Source organism: Lynx canadensis, chromosome D4 (genome assembly GCF_007474595.2).
Source record: "Lynx canadensis isolate LIC74 chromosome D4, mLynCan4.pri.v2, whole genome shotgun sequence".
NCBI classification, from domain to species: domain Eukaryota; kingdom Metazoa; phylum Chordata; class Mammalia; order Carnivora; family Felidae; genus Lynx; species Lynx canadensis.
Window position 1 is genome coordinate 88,456,987 of NC_044315.2, and position 18,935 is coordinate 88,475,921.

The 18,935-nt window shown below is 59.2% G+C and overlaps 1 protein-coding gene across 1 annotated transcript in view; it reads left to right on the forward strand.

Annotated features, from left to right (window-relative positions):
• The window catches only part of ASS1 (argininosuccinate synthase 1), a 53,388-nt gene that overhangs the window by 19,170 nt on the left and 15,283 nt on the right, over nucleotides 1–18,935 (forward strand). Inside the window, exons 7-12 of the mRNA XM_030293589.2 lie at nucleotides 2,200–2,274; nucleotides 5,417–5,487; nucleotides 6,030–6,060; nucleotides 11,229–11,319; nucleotides 14,192–14,276; nucleotides 14,812–14,876. Of these exons, the coding sequence (XP_030149449.1) occupies nucleotides 2,200–2,274; nucleotides 5,417–5,487; nucleotides 6,030–6,060; nucleotides 11,229–11,319; nucleotides 14,192–14,276; nucleotides 14,812–14,876 (418 nt within the window). The remainder of the gene's footprint in view (nucleotides 1–2,199; nucleotides 2,275–5,416; nucleotides 5,488–6,029; nucleotides 6,061–11,228; nucleotides 11,320–14,191; nucleotides 14,277–14,811; nucleotides 14,877–18,935) is intronic.

The window sequence follows — 18,935 nt, forward strand, 5'->3', positions numbered from 1 at the left end:
CCCTCTCTCTCTCCTTCATTCCTTCCTTCCTTCCTTCCTCCCTTACTTCCTTCCTTCCCTCCCTCTCTGTCTCCTTCCTTCCTTCCTTCCTTCCTTCCTCCCTTACTTCCTTCCCTCTCTCTCTCTCTCTCCTTCCTTCCTTCCTTCCTTCCTTCCTCCTTCCTGTCTCCTCCTCCCTCCTCCCCTCCTCCTTCCCCCTTCCTTCCTTCCTTCCCTCCCCTCTCTCATTCTCCTTCCTTCCGTCCTTCCTTCCTTCCCTGTCGCCCTCCGCTTCCTTTCCTCCCTCCCCTCTGCTCATCCTTCCTGCCTTCCTTCCTTCCCCTTCCTTCCTTCCTTCTTCCTTCCCTCCCTCTCCGCTCCTTCCCTTCCTTCTTCCTTCCCTCTCTCTCTCTCTCCTTCCTTCCTTCCTTCCTTCCTTCCTTCCTTCCTTCCTTCCTTCCTTCCTTCCTTCTGTATTTACTCAGATCAGGCCCTGGGCCAGGCTCCAGGCATACAATGAATAGACAAGGCTGGGCCACAGAGCTGTAATGTGCCACCAATGGGAGCCCTATGGGTAATTTACGTTTTTCTAGCAGCCGTATCAAAACAAACCGATAAAAAAACACAAGATAAAAAGCGACGGGTGACCTCATTGTAATAATACGTACTGCATGTACGTCCTGAACCCTGTGTACCCCAGTGGTGTCATTTAACCTGCCATCGATGTGAACACATTACTCATGAGATGTTTTCCGTTCTGAGTCTTCACGCTCCTTGTGCTTTGCGGTGGCAGCACATCCCAGTCGGGACCGGCCACGTTTCGGGTCTCGGTGGCCACACGTGGCTCCTGGCTGCCGGACTGGACAGGACAGGCCTAGGTCTGAGCTCCTTCGAGGTCCCTTCAGGCTAAAGCTGCAGAAGACATGTCTCCTCCTGAGCACTGAAGGAGCCCTAAGAGGTTTCCTTATTTGTTTATTTAAAAAAATTTTTTTTTAATGCTTCTTTTTGATAGAGAGAACGTGAGTGGGGGAGGGGCAGAGAGAGAGACACACACAGAATCCAAAGCACCTTCCAGGCTCCCAGCTGCCAGCACGGAACCTGACGTGAGGCTCGAACTCACGAGTCGCAAGATCATGACCCGAGGCGAAGTCGGACACGTAACCGACTGAGCCACCCAGGTGTCCCTTTTTTAAAGTAGACCGTCTCTCTCTGTCCCTTTAACCAGCCGGCAGCTGCTTGCTGGGTGGGAGTGACCTGGGGGTAAGCTCTAATGGTCCCCGAACACCGGGCAGCTAGGAAGTCCTCAGCAGTGGCTGCTTGCTAGCTTGTCGCAGGCCGGTGGCCATGGGGGCTTTCTCTTGACCCCCCCCTCCCTGGGTTCCCACAGCAGCTTGGGGGAGGAGGGCAAGGTGTCTGGTTTCTGGATCTCTGTCTGCACAGGGATCTCTGTCTGAGGGTCTGGGATGGGGCTGAGGGCAGGGGCCAAAGCTGAGATGAGACGAGACCAGAGGGTGCCCCCCCCATGGCCGAGCCTGTGCCAGGGGCAGCTTGCCGTCAGAGGCAGGGGCCTGGCTGGCTCCAGGGCTGGGTGGGGGCTCTTCTTGGGGACCTGACCCTTACGGCCCCAGGCTGATGGGACCCCCCGTGAAATGAGCTCAGTCCCCTCAGTCAGGCTGTGACTCCTCTCCCTTCCCCACCCAGCGCAGCTCCGGCATGCAGAAGGCAGGAGAACAAGAGAAATGGGTTGAGAGCACCGTGCGCTGTCTCTGAGCCCTGCAGGGCTTCTGCAGTGGTGTGGACCGCCCCCCACCCCCACCCCGGGCAGGGGTCGGGGGTTGCTAGCCCTCTGACCGGGGGTCCTAGTAGGAAACCCGAGGCCTGTCTGGTTCAAACCCTCAAGTCTCAGAGAGACGGATGCCCAGAAAGCCAGGGAACCCAGCTGGGGGCCGCAGGGCCATCCTGCCGTGGAGCTTGGGCCTCTACAAAGCACGCCTCCCCCTCCAGTGTAGCAGGTCCTGTCCTCCCCGTGCCTAATGGGGTACCACTGGCCGCCCCACACGGACTGTATTCTCTCCGGGGAGGATGCAGTGGGGGGCTCCCCACCCAGGTGACCGCTGGAGTCTTGGGCCCTTGAACAGAGAGGCCAGCTCTGTGGCCCCAGGGCCAGAAGAAGCCAGCATCTGGGCTCTCCCACATCTGACTCCTTGGCCCCATGCCCAGGTCATCGCTCCCTGGCGGATGCCTGAGTTCTACAACCGGTTCCGGGGCCGCAATGACCTGATGGAGTATGCGAAGGTATGGCTGAGTCCCCCCCTCCCCATCACCCCCAGCCCTGGCCCTCCGGGCATATCCCTTCCAAGGGGCTGGACCCAGCAGTACAAGGCTAAGGCTGATCCTTATCCCGGGGTGTGGGGGGGGTGTCGGGGGGGGGTACTGAATCTCTGTCCCAGCTGCCTCCCCCCCGTGACACCTGTCCCCTGGGCCGGCCCCACGGCGGGCGCTGTGGTCACTGCCTGGGCTGGGCATCTCCACGGAGAGTCTCCAGTCCGCCAGGTCAGAGGGTGACAGGCACCCCGTGCCTCCCCCTCCGTGGGAGGTGTGACTGAGGTGTTCTTTGGCCCTCCGTTACCTGGCTGCTAATGGTCCCCGGCGCTTTGCAGGGAACAGGTAGGCACGCTGAGGGGCAGTGGCAGACAAAGGCTTGTGTCGAGCCAGCCCTTTTGAAGTACAAGTTGCAATAAAACATATTAGAAGTTTTGCATCAAGATCCTTAGCCGCTCCCCAGGGCACCTTTCTTTTTAGCGACTCAATGGCAGCTCTTGACAAACAGCCTCAATCAATCAGACGGGGGAGGGGGGGGGGGAAAGCGACTCGTTGCACACGCCAGAAAATTGCTCAGGTTTTAAATAGCAGTCACCAGGGCTGGCTGTGAGCCCTCACCGCAGCCAAGGTGCCGCGTGGTAGGGGACCCGGCGGGGACGCGGCCCTGCCCCTGCCGCCAGCATCCCATTAAGACCTGGAGGGCTTGGAGGAAAGATCTCCTGGGCCATCTGTTGTTTTATTATTAAGAGGGGAGTTTACGAGAGGAAGCCCATATGTTGCCAAACAAATTGTCAAATAGCAGAGCTATTAAGAGAACCGGGTTGACAGGGCCTCCCCCGCCCCCCCCCCCAAGCCCTTCGTCTCCTTGATCCTGAATATGGAACACGTTTCATCTTTAAGAATAATGAATTGGAACCCCCACCCCGAACTACATTCTCACGACTGCCGTCCTGGTTCAAGAGAGGGCCAGGGCGACCCCACGCGTGGCCCTTCGTTTCCGTTAAGCCCCGCACAAAAGCGGCTCCTGGTTTTCCCAGCAAAGATGAATTTCCTTCCCAGGTTTTGGGGGAGAAGTCACTTCACTGAGCTTCTGTCCCCAATGGCCTTTGGACAGGAGAGCATGGCGGGGAGGGGGGTGAGGAACAGGCGAGTCTGGGGCCCCAGGCCTTGGGTTCTCCTCCCCCCCCCCCCCCCCCCCCTCCACGGGCGGCCAGTATCTGCTTTGAGCTCCAGGGAGCCTGAGCGCATTCTGGGAGGGAGGCCGTGTTTCTGCACCCAGGAAATGACCAGAATCACTGAACAGCAACCAGGCTTTGTCCAAAATTCAGAGCCAGGCAGCTGATTCAGCTGAGACAAAAAATCAATGGGGCTTTGAAAACCCCTGCTTTCAAGACCCGTAAGTTACCAAGGCCAAAAGGTGGGGTAGGAGACCCGCAAACATGTGTTGCCTGCATTTTCCATCCAGCCCCCCCAAGCCATCGTCCAAGGGGGAAAACACTCAGAACCACCCGTCCTCAGCATTGTCACCCTAATTAGTTTCTTTTAAAAAGCCAGCGGACAAGCCAGGGGGGGCTACAAAGCAGGGCAGTTGCTGCAATACATGTTGACGAGGGTTTTTTTTGTCTCAGTTGCAGTGAGAATTTCTTTGCGGGCTGGGTGGGGGGGGGAGCCTCAGGACAGAGAGGGGAGGGGAGACAAAAATCTCTTCGGAGGGGCTGCCCATCCTGCCTTCCCTCTCTCGTCTCCTCGCTCCGACCACGACCAAGGAGCCCCAGTGGGAAAGAAGGCAAAAGTGTTTCCAAACCATCCCCCCAAACGGGCTGCAGGGAACCCATCTGCTGGCTTTCTCCGCCCCCAGCCCGGGGATGCCAGCGCCCGCACAGGGTCCCGGTCCCCACAGCTGGCCCACTCTACCTGGAGGGAGCGTAAGTCCAGCACGTGCATTTGACTCTTGGCAACCTTGCCGGGAGACAGGCGGCCCCCCAACGCTGAGCAGCCCTCTAAATGGGGTGTTGTTTGCCCACAAATTCTCGAGTAGATACGGACTTACAGAAACGTTCCCCTGGTAAAGCTTGAGAAAAACAACTTAGAGGGCTTTTAGCTTCATTTACCTTGAAATTTTAAGGTGGGGCTGAAGGAAACCCAGGGGCTCCCTGGAGGAGGCTGGAATCTTACAGTCGTGGGAATAAGTGTGGCTCAGGGTGGCCCGACCAGGAGAGGCAGAGTGGTGCTGGTGGGGGCTATGGGGCTGGGGCTGGCTAGGTCTAGGACCACAGAGGGCAAGGTGCCGAAAGGGGGCTTGGAGGCAAAGCGTCAGGTGTCACTGCCTTAAAGGGGCCTGGCTGGGCCCCTCAGCTGCCTCTGCCCAGTAACGTGTGTGCACTAGATTCCGGCCGAATATCCACCCAGGGCAGCGTGGGGTAGCTAAGGGGGTCAGCCTCCTCCTTATTCGGAAAGGGCCTTCACAGTGAGATCACCAACAGCCTTTCAGACCCAGGGTCTCCGGTGGGATGAGTTTTCTCCTTGCACGACGGATGGAACCATTTGGGAAGCAAAACACGATTGGAACCAAGAGAGGAGGATGGAGAGGGTGCGGATCGGCCCAGGATGTCCTTTTCAGGGTTGCAGAGTGATGGGTGTGGCCGTTGCGCCAGGCAGGGGGAGAGGGGTGCCTCCCAGAAAGTGCCAGGCCCGTATCGTAAACAAGTGCCGTGGGCTAGAAGCCCTTTGCTTGGGGCACAGAAAGTACCACGCGGGCACAGATGGCTTCCGCGGTGGAAGTTTGGACCCTTCCAGCCCCCTCCCCTCCCGCTCAGAGGGTCGGGGACCCATTCTAATGCTCAGAATCTTCTGGAAGGAACCTCCAAGGTCAGTATCCACTCCACGACGTCGCAGACGCCATCTTGCGGTTTCTGCACGGGCGCGTCCAGCCGCAGGGCCCTCACTCTCCGTGCAGCCTGGAGGAGGGGAGGGACACTAGAGCGGGGCCCTGGCCTTGACTGCGTGGTGACCAGTGTGTCTGAAGCCTGGAAAGAAAACCAAGGCAGCCGGGCCTGCCCCTCAGGCCTCCTTCACGCTGCCTCACTCCCGCCCCCGTGTCACTTCTTACCTGCAGCAACACGGAATCCCCATCCCGGTCACCCCCAAGAACCCGTGGAGCATGGACGAGAACCTTATGCACATCAGGTAAGGAAGACGTCCCCCGCCTGTCCGCTGCCCCGCCCCGTGTCAGGGAGCACCTGCCTGCGCAGGGCAGATGTCACGGTGACCGCATGCGTGGACCGACCCACTTGTAGCTCATTGCACGGCCCTCTGGGGGGTAGATGGATGATAGGCACCCGGCCTCCGCTGGGGTATCCGGAAGGCTTCTCGGAGGAAGTGACATTTGACATTCAAACTTCAAGGATGAGAACGGACTGGACCGGCCGAGGTGCACGCAGTGTTTCAAGCAGAGAGAATAGCATGTGTGACGCGCCGCCCCCCCCAAGATGGGAAGCCCTGGGGCCGTGCCCCCCCAGAAGATTGAGGGAAATGTCCCAGGGTCTTTCCTGCAACCTGCAGTTCCCACAGCCAACTATGGTGGGCTCAGAATGTTCCAGGCGGGGCTGGCAGCGGTTGCTTTGGCAGAGAAAGAAAGGCAGGGCAGACTTGTGTTGGGCATGGTGGGGGCGGGGGGCGTCTCCCTGCCCCTCCCCACCTGATCCCCTGTCTTCCCTCTCCCCCTGCAGCTACGAGGCTGGAATCCTGGAGAACCCCAAGGTAATCCCCCCCCACCCCGTTTCCTGTGAACGGGCTGCCTGCTCGGCCCGATGCTGTCTGATGTGATTGTAGCCTAATTTGAAATTTCACGGGGGCCGGGTGTGGGCCTGGGGCCGAGCCCTGCCTGCGTCCAGGTCCTCCCCACCGCCCCCCACCTCCCCTCGCCGCCTCCCCACTCCATGCTGCTGCGTTTTGAGACACCCCCCCCCCCCCACTCCCTGGCTCTCTTTTTCTAATTGCCGCCCGAGATGAATAGGGGAAGGAAATATTTCAGGACAGCATGGAGAGAGTGTGTGATTGTAAGACAATAAAGAAGCAATTAGGCAGATGAGACACTTGTAGGAGGGCCCAGGCTGTGCCCACCAGCTCTCAGGCCGCTAGTGCTGCAGTGGGGTGGGGGGTGGTACAGATTAGAGCCCCAGGACCCATTTGTCTGCGTTTTCTGCTCCACGGCAGGCAGCCCGAGGCAGGCCGCCCTGATCCCCGGTCCCCAGCCTCCCAGGCTGGCCAGGCTGGGCCTCAGCCCTGTTTGAAGTTTAGGATTTCTCTCCCTGGGGGGTTTCCCTTTGTATCTCCCCCTGCCACCGTGGGAGATGGGGGCTGGGGCGGGGGGGGGGGGGGGACCCGGACGAAATCTATCCTGGGAAGAGAAAAATCTCTTTGTCCCTGAGGGAATGTGTCTCCATTCCCTGGCCCAGCCCCACACCAGGGCGGCTGGTTTGGGGGTGGGGTGAGCTGCTGGGTGGCTGACGTTAGGGAAAAAGTGTGCTGTGTGGGGTGGGGGTGCTTGGGCAGCGGGGTCTGGGGGATCCAAGAAGGCCAGCTGGAGTAGGGGGGGTGCCCTGGTGGTGCCGGTGAGGGTCGGGGAGCTGGAGCCCCTGCCGGGAGTCCTGGGGGGGGGCCCCCCCGGAGGGACCAGGCCTCTCCGGCAGTGTGGGTGATATTGTAACAGCTCCCAGTGACCATTTCTGGGGCCAGGCCCGGGTTTAGCTTCTTCTTGGATTCCTTTCCTTGGCTCCTAGCCATAAGCCAGTCCTCATCTTACGGGAGAGGAAAGGGAGAAAGCAAGGCCCAAAGTTGAGTGGCTCCCCCCACCCCACCGCCTTGCTAGGGCACCCCATCTCAGGAGCTGGCCCTCCTGCCTCCGTGGTTCCCCCATTGCCCGCCCCCACCCACACTCGGCTCTGCCCAATGTGTCACTCAAGAGAGCCCGCACCCTTGCCCCCTGGGGGCTGATGGCCCCACGGGGCTGCTGCCTGCTGGCCACAGGTTTTTCCAGTGCATGCTCTGCTGACCCCGTGACACTCAGGCCAGCCACCCCTAATTAGCCAGTCAGTCAGCGCCGAGGGGGGCGGGGGAGGCTGAGCCTGGCAGAGGCAGAGCTGTGCAGAGGCAGGCTGTGACCCCGACCCCTCTCCAAACATCCTGTGGCACTCTCACCCACCAAGGGGCGGCTGGGGGGCGCGGGGAGCAGAGCCAAGGCCAGAGGGGAAAGTGCCCCTTGGGCAGTGCTGGGGGTGCAGATGGCTGTGTGACCCTGGGCAGACCCTCCCCCTCAGGCCTCCTGTCTAACGAGGGCGGTGGATGGATGCGTAAGGGCCAAAGAGTGTCTTTGTAGGAATTCTGCCACCCGCTCAAGTTGGGAAGGCTGGGGCCTCAGGCCCGGAGCTAAGAAACCGGGCTCTGAATCCTGGCTCTGCCACTTGGTGCTGTGCCGCCTCGGGCAAGTGACCCAACCTCTCTGAGCCTTTGATTCCTCACGCGCACAGTGGGAGGCCCCAGCCAGCCCTTCCCTTCTGCGGCTCTTGGCCTGTCCCTAGCACAGGGCGACGACACCTCGATCTTAGAGCCGAGCTCCCCGGCCCCCCCCTCCTTACACAAAGATTCTTTGGGGGATAAAGGGGCCGAGATCCTCGCAGGACCCCTCTCATCGGGCAGGGAAGGCTGGGCTGGGTATGAGTGAGAGGAAACATCATTCCCGCTGAGCAGTGTGGGGTAAGGCTGAGGACCCCACGGTCCGGCTCTCCGGGGCCTGCCCAGCTTGGTGGCAGGGGTGGGGGGGCTCCCCCAGCCTAAACCCCAGGACCCCCCCCCCCTTGCATCTCTAGATGCCCTGTGCATGGTGCCAGCCTCCACCCCCCCCCCGCCCCACCGGCAGCCCTGGCCCCCTTGGGAGGAGATGGGGAGACAGCTCAAGGGAACGGGGGGCCCCCCTCCCCCTCTCCAAAAAAAGCCCCAAGACCTGCCGAAGGGAGGGTCTGAAGGCAGATGGCGGAGCCATTTTCTGCCTCCGTGAGGGCTGATTGAAGGGCAATGAGGCAGCTAATGCGAAGAAAGATAGAAATTTACTTGCTTTAACTTCATACGGCACACAGTGAAAGAGTTCATTCAGTCGCCGGCCCGCCATATCTGATGGATGAATAAACCATTTTCAGCATCGATCATGCCTCTACATCATGGTTTAGTTCATGGGCCATTTGCTTCCAATTTCTCCTTCTCGGCCCTGTTTCATGCTTTCTTTCGGCCTCTCCCCCCACCCCACCCCCCACTCTCTCTCTTTTTTTTTTTCACTCTCTTCCCTCCCTCCAGCCCCCCCCCCAGATGACATTGGAAGTGAGCCCTCCCGCTGGGAGGGATAAATAGATGGTATTGATACTCGGCAACAAACTATTTGTCATTTGAACTGGGCTTTTAGGAGGGAGAGTAAAAAAGCAGGCAGGCGCCCAGCCACCTCGGAATGCAAAGCAAATGTCACTTGATTTCTATTTAGTTATTTTATTTAATCGGCGCTGTCAGGGTGTCGGAAACCGGCAGGACAGCTGCATCCGACGTCCACCGCGGAGTGTGGGTCGCTGGCCGAGCGGCTCTGCCCGCCTCCTCTGTCCTCCCAAGTACAGGCCATCTCGTCCTCCGTTCCCAGCTTCGCAGAGAAGCGCGGCTGGAGGTCAGGCAGCGCTGGGGGGGGGGGGGGGCGCGGTGGGAGGAAGGAGACGTGGGTGCGGGACCGGGGACCCTCAGCGCTGGCACCCCGCTTTGAGTTCATCCTGGGCTGTGGGGAAAGGGGCTGCGGAGTCAGGGGGGACACCCAGAGGTCCAAGCCCTGCTCTCCACTTTGCCTTTTGGCCAAGGACGGTTTGTCATCGGGCCTGCCTGTGCCCAAGGAATGCGGTGGTCGGCAGGACCCAGCGGTGCCTGGGGACCCAGCGGTGCCTGGGGAGCTAGGCATTTCTCTGAAACCACGCGAAACCTGTCCCCACCGTGCACGATGGTGGCTGTCTCTGGCCCAATCCCTCGCGCTGTTTCTCAGCCCTTTGGTTTCGAAACCAGCTGGGGAACGGCAGGGGGTGTTGGGAAGAGCACTGAACAGGGGGTCTAGAGTCTACACTGGGGTGGGGGGGGGCAGGCAATATGATTGGGTCAAGCCACTTCTTTGGCCTTGGTTTTCCATCTCTGCCGTGGAGTCATCAGGTCCTGAAGGACCCTCTTCTGCCCTGAGTCTGTCTTTGAGGTCAGCTCTGGAGGCTTATTCCCACCCTACAGATGGAAACAGATGAAGGGATACAGCAGGGCCCAGGTCGTGCAGCAATCTGGAGGTGAGGGGTCCACCGCAGACCCCTGTGTGCGCTCAGAGGTGGAGCTAGAAGCCCAAGCATCCCCCTTGCCCAGGACTGAGGGGTGCCTAGGCGGGCGGGAGCCAGGGTGGCTGGTCACTTGGGCATACAGCCAAGAAGCAAAGCGACCACAGGTGAGGGGGCCCAAGGCACCTCTGCCGGCCCACCTCTCCTGGACAGGCTCTTCCCGGAGGCAGACGCCACCGGGGGTCTGTTCCAGCTGCCATACCCCCCCTGCAGGGCAGGTCACAATTTGCACCCGACCTCCCTGCCATTTTCTTGGGTGATGTGCACGCCCAGTAAAAATTACAAAAACCACCCTGTGTGCTTATGGTGGAAGATGGTCAAGGGCAGGGATCGTTTCCCCGTTTTGCAGGTGAGGGAAACAGGCCCAAGGAAGCAAAGCAACTTGCCCAAGGCCCCCCCACCGGGCCGGAGATCCTGACCCCTGGCTGAGGGTATTTCCCACCAGTCTAAAACCCAGCTCGTGTCTGTGGCGGGTCTCAGGGTTCCCTGTCCCGGGCAGGGTTCAGGCTTGCACAGAACCTAGTTGCAGCCATGGTCCACCCCCCGCCCCCGCTCAGCCTCTATTTCTTCATCTATAGATAGGATGATAGCACTTGACCTTACCAAAGGGGGCTGCTGGGAACCTGAAAGAAACTGCAGGTGGAAAGAGACCCGTGAATGTCTGCAGGGTTCTGAAAGCAAAGATTTAAGGAACTATGTGTCCCAAGGTGTCCCAGGTGGAAACTGCTAGGTCCGGGGTGCCCACAGAAGAGACTAGAGCAGTCAATCTGAGAGGCAGGCCCCCCTCCCCTCAGTGGCAAGGATCCTGGGCCGGTGGGGAGTATGTGTGGGGCGGGGGGGTGCGGGTAGCCAGGGCCTCGGGAGCCCCAGGCAGTCAACGGTCCCTCTGCCTCTGGATCAAGACGAGAGGCCCATTTTCCAACACGCCCAAGGAAAAATATACATAAAGGTTGATGTGCTTTCAAATGGGTTTTTGCTTTACTCTTCTCTTTTCTCCCTGTGAGTATTAACCTCGGGGACCCCGGGGACGGCTCGGCCTGCCAGAGCACCTGCTGGGGTCACGCGTAGTCATTAGCTTTGCGGTCAGTGCAGAATAAACCCCAATTCCCGGCGCCTGCGAGAGCGAGCGCCCGCTCCCGGGAAGCCCGCTGCCACCCGCCCGCCCGCCTCGCTCCTCCAAAGTCACACTTTTCTTGCCTGACTTGTTCCTCTGCTGCTATTCTATTCTATTCTACCTCCAGCTGTGGGGGCGTCGAAGAAAAAGATGAGATCAAGTTGAGGGGAAAAATTGTCTGATTTCTTGAGCCCTTTGTTTCCCAGGCCCCTGGCAAGTGGGGGGTGCAGGGGGGAGGCCAGCTCCTGGCTGGGGGGCTGGGAGGACCATGGGTCCGTGCCAGGCGGTGGCAAGGGCCGTAGCCCCCTAGTTCCGGAGAAGGGGTGCAGATCTCTGGGGAGGTGGGTGCAGGGACTGGCAGGGCACAGCTTGGCTCTGGGCACCCCGGCCTCCAACCTCTTTCTGTCTTTTATCAGAACCAAGCGCCTCCAGGCCTCTACACAAAGACCCAGGACCCCACCAAAGCCCCCAACAGCCCTGACATCCTTGAGATCGAGTTCAAGAAAGGTAGGTGCCCGCCTGTTGGGACCCGAGGGGGTGAGCTCTTGGGGCCCTGGGGTCCTGGCTCCTTTCCCCTGTGCCCAGGCCTGGGCACGAGCCCTCTCCATCCCTCCTGTGTTCCCGGAAGCCAGAATTCAGGTTTCCCAACCCCCGCTTCCCCAGATGGCGTGGTCCACGGAAGCCCCCCAGGCCTCAGAGAAAAGCACCCTCAGTGGCCCATCACATGGGCTCATGGGCACCAGCTCTGACGTGACAGCATTCCAGTCCCCAGGCAGTCATTTGCCAGCTGCTTTGGGACTTGGGGCAGTCATTCAGCTATCCTGGGCCTCAGTGTCCCCTTCTGTAAACTGGTGATAAAAGCATCCGCCGCCTGGCATTTTCATGGCATGGAATGAGGTCTGAAAGGGACGTGTCTGCTACAGGGTTCCGGCACCAAGGAGGTGCTCAGTAAATGGCCGGTCTTAGAGAGCCAGCCTCGGGGGGCCCCTCTGACCCCACAGCTAAAGCCTCAGCTAGTCCTAGGCTCGATGCTGTCCACACCCCCTACCCCAGACTCAAAGCTGCCACCACTCTTGTTCGCTTTGGCCGTGGGTGGGTGTCCTGATCTCCCTGGCTTCACCACTAGCAGCAAGACGTGTTTGCTGGCCCGGCCTGAGTGCCCAGTCTCGAGCCTGGCACCAGGCACACCTCTTGCCACAGAGGACAGACGGGAAGGCAAGGTGAGCCTGGTAATGAGAAGGGCGGGACCAGGCTCAGAGTGAGGGCTCAGGGCACCCAAGGAGAGGACCTGCCCAGGCAGCTGTAGAAATCGGGGAGGCTTCCTGGAGGTGGTGCTAGGCAGGAGCTAGAGGATCCAGCAAGGAGGGGGGTGGGCATCCTGAGTCTGGACAAGGAGGCTGGACACTCCATCCACAAGGCCACTCCCTGGGCTAGAGCAGAGCGGAGGGAGAGGGACATGGTCCCTCCCAGGGCACCTCAGAGACCTAGGATGGGGAAGGGGAGGTGGGGGTTCAGATCTGTGCCTCACTCATGCTGGTGTGACCTTGACAGCCAACTTCACCCCTCTGGGCCTCGGGCTCACTTTCCTATAAAACAGGCCATGGAAATGATGCTCGTAGGTGCTGAGTATGGTGTGTGGAGTGAGACAGTGGGAAATAGAGGCTGTTAGTACGCGGATCATCCGCCTCTCCTGGCCTTTCCCAGGAACCTGGCCAAGCCAGCGGGCATCTTCATTGCCCCCCGCATCCATTCAAACGCTTGAATTTCATGCCACTTGGGAACCAAAGGGCCCATGGTCTGACGCCCCCGCAGGTAGCTGAAGCCCTAAGTGCCCATTCTGTCTGACCCAGGTCTGGTCCGCAGGCATGGGGTATCTCCGGGCACCATCTCGAAGAAGGTGGCAGGAGGGGACCCAGGCAACACCTCCGGCAGGTTCCGCCGGGGAGCCTGGGAGAGGGTGGGAGGCAGGCGGGCAGGCGGCAGCGGGGTCCCGGACACAAGGCTCTGGCAGCCTTTCTTCCAGAAATAGGGCAGCCCCAAGGGCTGAGCTGGAGAAGAAACGTGATCCATTTTAATGATTTGGGGAACCGTCTGGAAAAAAAAAAAAAAAACACAACAAAAAAACAGACGGGAGGAGCTGTCCCCGACTACTCCCATTCACTCTCTAGTTAATTTATTTGAAGTTTTAATCTAATTATTAACTATTTTAAAGGCTAAGAGGCTTTCTCTGGCAGCAGCATCGACAATGTTAGCTCCTCTCTGGGGCAGGCCCCCATCCAAGGCCCCTGCGAAGGCCATAATAGGACCGGGAGGGAGAGAAAGGGAGAGGGGAGAGGCGGGCAGTGGCGAGAGGGGCTTAAGGTTCATTATTGGGCAGACTTACATTTAATAGCAATTTACAACCAAGTTATAAAACCCCTGGAAATGGGGGTGAAGAATGGCGAGGTGACAGCGCCTTGAGGGAAGCCCCTCCAAGCGGCGCCCGGCTAATAAAGACTGGAAAGCCGCTATAGAGGCTGATTGGCCCCCGGTCGCTGGCTACATGGTAATGAGCTGGGCAGATGGGTGGGGGATTATCCGCCAACTTTGAACAGCTTTTCTTTGTCACTGTTACAGCTCTCTTGTTAGCCCCCTGATACATTCATTGCTCATTTCACACCGCTCCAGAAAAGTGCCCCCTTGCTATTCAAAGTCAACCCTGAACCCACCCACTGCCCCCCTTGACTCGGCCCTGCCCGCCCCTCCCCGAGCAGCGGCCACCTCCCTCCTGCCCTCCTGCCACCCCAGCCCCGACTTCTCAGAATTCACGGACACCTCCCGACACCTCGCCTGCTGGAGCGGGCACCCCTTTACCCCGGCGATCGGATGGCTGTGGCTGTGGAGGTCTGGGGTGCGGGGTCCGGGGGGTCCACCTGACAGACGTGGCAGGGGGCTGTGAGTGTGTGTGTGTGTGTGTGTGTGTGTGTGTGCGTGTGCATGTGCGTGCACGAGCCTGAGCCCCTCCGCATCTCGGCCAGGCGGCCTGGGTAGCTGGTGGGACAGAAGGTGCCCGGCGAAAGACAATGGTGGAGCGTGAAATTCAATTAGTTCAGGGCTGGTTCCAATTTCACAGCCCCTAAATGCAAAAGGGACAGAGAGAATGGGAAGGGTGGGGGGCGCGTTTTTATTGCATTTTCCCTTTCATTCTGGGGGGCGTTCTCGCCCCTTCTCTCCCTCCAGCAGGCCCCAACCTGCACAGGGCTTTTCAAGGAGTCATTTGGAGTCTATATCTGTCACATCCATTTAAGGCGTTGCGGGTGGAGGGAGAGGGCGGGGTGCCAGGCACAGGCTCCTCCGAGCTCCGGCCCCGCAGGCCCACCGCCCTCTCCTCCTGCCCTAGGGGTCCCCGTGAAGGTGACCAACGTCAAAGACGGCACCACCCACCGCACGTCCCTGGAGCTCTTCACGTACCTGAATGAAGTCGCGTGAGTGCCCGCAGCCTTTCCCGGCCTCCTGGGAGACCACCATCTCGGGCAAGCCCTGGCACAGGCCATTGTGGCTGGTGGTCACGGCCTGGGGCTTCGGGGCCAAGGGGGATGCGCCTGGGTCCTGCCGGCGGCCATTGGCACAGCCCGTAGGCAGGGGGGTCTCCTGGTTTGAGCTTCTGAGCCCTCCGTCCGACCCGAGACCGGGACAGAAGGAAAGATGAGCAGGGGGTAGGGCTGGTGCCGTGCAAGGCCTCAGGACGGAGGTAACAAGTGGCAAACTCAACTGCGTGACCCAGGCGATCCTTTCCACCCTCGGGGTCTCAGTTTCCCCACCTGTGCAATGGGCGGTTGAAGCAGGTGACTTGGCTCAGATGTCCTTTGAGTCTTGGATCCTGCGATGGTGTCGGGCACCCCCCCCCCATGTGGCTCTGTGGCTCTGGCGCCCCGCAGCTGAGAGCCCAGCCAAGAGGGCGGCCTCCGACTCACATCCTCGCGGCGGCATCTGGTTTTCAAGAACCCGCTCTCCCCACAGGGGCAAGCACGGCGTGGGCCGCATCGACATCGTGGAAAACCGCTTCATCGGGATGAAGTCCCGAGGTGAGTCTGCTCTCCGCCCTCGGGGGCACGTCTCAGCTCCCAGAGACTCCAGAAGCCCCCCCAGATCGCCATCCCATCAGGGCGTCGGGGCAGGTTCCTTCCCCCCTGCCAGACTCCGTTTCTCCCCTGTGAAGCGGGGATAGCGGGCTGTGTGTCCCTGACTCCCAAGGGCATCATGAGAGGCACTGTCCCAAGAGTGAGGAGGAAGCTGGGGGTCCAGGAGGGGCTCAGAGGCGAGGGGAGGCCAGGGACGGGCCTGGAAGCCAGGCTCTCCTGTGCCCTGGGTGGGTCGGCCAGGTCTGGAGGCAGACCATGCAGGGCCGATTTCACAGTCATTAAGGCTTCTTTGAGGAGGCCGCCAGCCCAGCAGGGCAGGAATCCTGCCAGGGGTGGGCGCTATGGGCTGCGCTGGTCATGCGAGGGGGGCCTGCGCCTGGGTTTGGGGCAGCTGACTCGTCGGCTAGGCGGCCCGTAGCTGCCTTTGGCTGGCCCAGGAGTGGAGAGAGGTTGGTCCCAACCAAGCGGGTGCCTGTATCTTCTCTTTAGTAAGCAGAGCCCTGTGATTTTCCGGCCATCGCTCACAGGGGCATCAGACCGATCAGTCCCCAGGCCACACCCTCCCCTCCGGGACTGTTTCCCCATGCAAGGGGATCTCAAATCCCCGCAGGTCTGGGTCTGTCAGCATATGATATAAAGCAATGCTGCCTCCTCAGGGAACTTTAAGAGGGAGAGGGAAATCTTGCAGCAGTGAGAGCCCCCAAATCGAGCCCCTGATTTTTTAAATACTGGTGGTGAGCTTGGGGGGGGGTCCCCTGTTTTGACAGATGTTCAGCTTGCTTTGCTTAGGTTCGATTTATTTTATGTTATTTTTTTATTAAAAACAATTTTTTTTAATCTTTATTTTTGAGAGACAGAGTGTGAGCAGGGGAGGGGCAGAGAGAGAGGGGGACACAGAATGTGAAGCAGGCTCCAGGCTCCGAGCTGTCAGCACAGAGCTGGACGCGGGGCTCGAACTCACAAACTGTGAGATCATGACCTGAGCCAGTCGGACGCTCAACCGACTGAGCCACGCAGGCGCCCCGTATTTTATGTTATTTTTAAAAGTTCATTTACTTATTCTGAGAGAGGGAACACGAGCAAGAACACGCGTGCGAGATGAGAGGGGCAGACAGAGGGGGAGAGAGAGAAAATCCCAAGCAGGCCCCACACTGCTATCGCAGGGGGGGACGTGGGGCCCGAACCCACAAACCATGAGATCATGCATGCCCTGAGCAGAAACCAGGAGTCAGATGCTTAACCGACTGAGTCACCCAGGCGCCCCTTCTTCGGGCCAATTTAAAAAGATAACACAAGCCAAAGGCAGCCAGGCCAAGGGATAGTCACGGCGCTTTGTCCTTTAGGACATTTTTACTAAGATTCTCAGATGCAGAGAGCTGATGGCCAGATTTCAGCTGTCAGAACAGCGTGCTGGGCCGGGAGGCAGGGTGTGGGAGCTGTCACTCAGGCTCGCCCAGGCTTGCCCGGTGACCTCTGACTTGTCAGCTCGGGGCCCCGGTTGGCCCACGTGTGACGTGGTAGGCACGGGGGTGGAGGTCGGATCTTTTTGCCTATGACCTGTTTGGATGTGTCTCCAAAGGTGTGGGGAGGAGGGAGGCAAAGTGACTGCTTAGCCTCTTTCCCATGATTTTTTTTTTTTTTCCCCTCCTGGACACAGCTACTATCTTCCAGAAGCAACCTAATTGAAACTCTCAGGGAAGGCCTTGTCAGAACAATATTACTAATTAGCTGCTACCTTTTATCCTCACTTACCTTTGTCTCTTACCTGTATTAACGTCTAATTAAATGTCCCTTTGTCTCCGTCTGCCCTTGGGAGACAGCACAATGTAAAATCGTGCGAGGCAGATCTAGGCGGACCTTGGGGAGCCACAGATCCGCAGCCTTCATTTGACAGAAGGGGAAACCAAGGCCAGGACTGATGCCCAGACCCAGAGAGGCGTGGGGCTGAGGCCAAGAGCTGAAACTCGGGGGTGGGGCACACCCAGGTTCCGGCCGTGTTGCATAGTGGGATCAGGTGCCCCACAAATGACAGCAGCCACAGAGGCATGCTGGAAGGTCAAAGGTGTCCTGTGCCCTCGGGGAGCTCAGTGTGGCTCAGAGGCATCCTCTATGGCACCTGCCGTCATGACCTTCCCGAGCCATCATTCGTGGATTGTGGACGTGTCTCGGTGCTTTGGAGAGTGACACCAACCGACCAGGACTGGCACTTGTGGTGAAAACGAATCACCTTCCGGGTAGGGACTGGCCTGAGGTCACTCTGTGAAATGGCATCCCGCAAAGTAGGGACAGTCGAGTAAACTTGAAGGGGGTAGTAATGAAGGCCTGGACGGGGCTATGCTGAAATGACACCTTGGAGACGGTGGCAGGAGAATGGGCTTCAGCGGGTAGATGTGGAAGAGAGAGGGTGGAGTGGAACATTCTGGGGGGATTAGTGAAGAAGTTAGGGGGCACCCCAGATGGCCTGTTAGGTCTGAGGGGGAGCTGAGCCCCTGGAACCTGATGGAGGCACATTGGAGGGCTGGGCTTCGATAGAAGACGTGAGTCCCTGTCTCAGCTCCATCACCACTGGGAAAGCGACTTAGCCTCTCCGGGTACTCTGCGTGTACCTGTGGGGAGCCGTCCCTAAAGGCACAGAATTGAGCCCAAGAGCTGTAGAGCCTTTGGAGCGGACAGTCGACATTCGGCTCCCAAGAACTTGCTGTGTGACCTTAGCAAGTGGCTTTCCCTCTCTGTGGCCCCAGCTGTCGAAGGTGGGGCCAGCCTGGGTGATCTTACCCCCTGGAAGTTGTAATTTGCCTGTTTTCTTACTTGGATCAGAGGGGGTGAGAGAAGACAGCTGCTTCGCGATTTCTCGGGCGGTGTCCTGTTTTTACGTCTCCACTCTGAGTAATTCGTCGGGAGGATGAACGAGCAGGGGGGGAGGAAATGAGGGTGCTGGGGATGTCCACACGACAAGGTCTTTATTAAGTCTACCGTAATGGGAGAAGCTGTTAATTGTCAACGATATTGAGGGCAGAACGGGAAGACGCTATTGTCCGTCGCTCCGTGTACAAGGGGAAAATGTCGTTTGTATTGATTTTACAAAGCTCATAATTGAAATTCGTTAAAGGGCTTGGTTTCTTTTTTTTTGGGGGGGGGGGAGTTGGGTAGGGAGCTGGGCAGTGCCACTGCCCTGAGCCTGGGGTGGTCATGGGGTCAGAGGGGCAGGGGACTGGGGAGGCTGCAGACGGAAGTGCTTTTGCTGTATTGTGGCTGTTCACGTTGTCATTATCACATTATCTTTTTAACTCTGGAGGGGGGCTAATTAAGTGAAGTAAATGAAATCAGTGGGGAGGAGAAGGGGGGCAGGGCAGGCAGGAGGGGAGCGGGGAAGGCGCCGGCTCCTGTCCTTCCGCTCACCTTCTCCTTCTCCAGCCACCTCGGCTCCCTTCTTCGCTCCCAGCCCTGTCCCTCCCCGGCTCACTTCTGCCTGCTGCTGCCTCTTCCCCCTGCGGACTCCCTCCCTCTCCTCCTCATTGCCTGCTTCTCCTCTTCCCTCCCCTGTCCCTCTCTCCTCCACCCTTTCCATCTCTCTCCCACTCTCCCCTCCTGTCTCACTTCCTCCCGATTCCTCCACTTTCTGGCTAAGAAAAACCAAGGGCTGCCCACCCACTTACCCACCTGCCTGCCCACCTGTCCAGGCCTCCCAGAGGCTCCGCTCAGATGGAATGTTCCAGATGGAGAGGAGAGAGAGAGAGAGAGTTATGCAACAAAGATGTCTGTACCCTCAGAGGCCCACACTGCTCACCAGGCTGGGGTTCGCAGGGCACCAGGAGCACGGAGGACGGCTGGAGACCCACCATGATTTGCCTCCCCATTACCATGGCAACCCTCTCCGTCCTTGGCCCTGGTACCTAAGAGGGGAGCCCTTGGGCTCCAGCCAGCCTCCCTTCCCCGGGTCTTTGCAAATCTCTCCCTCTGGATCCTGCTTTCCCAAAGCAGACCACCTCTGGTCCAGGCGCC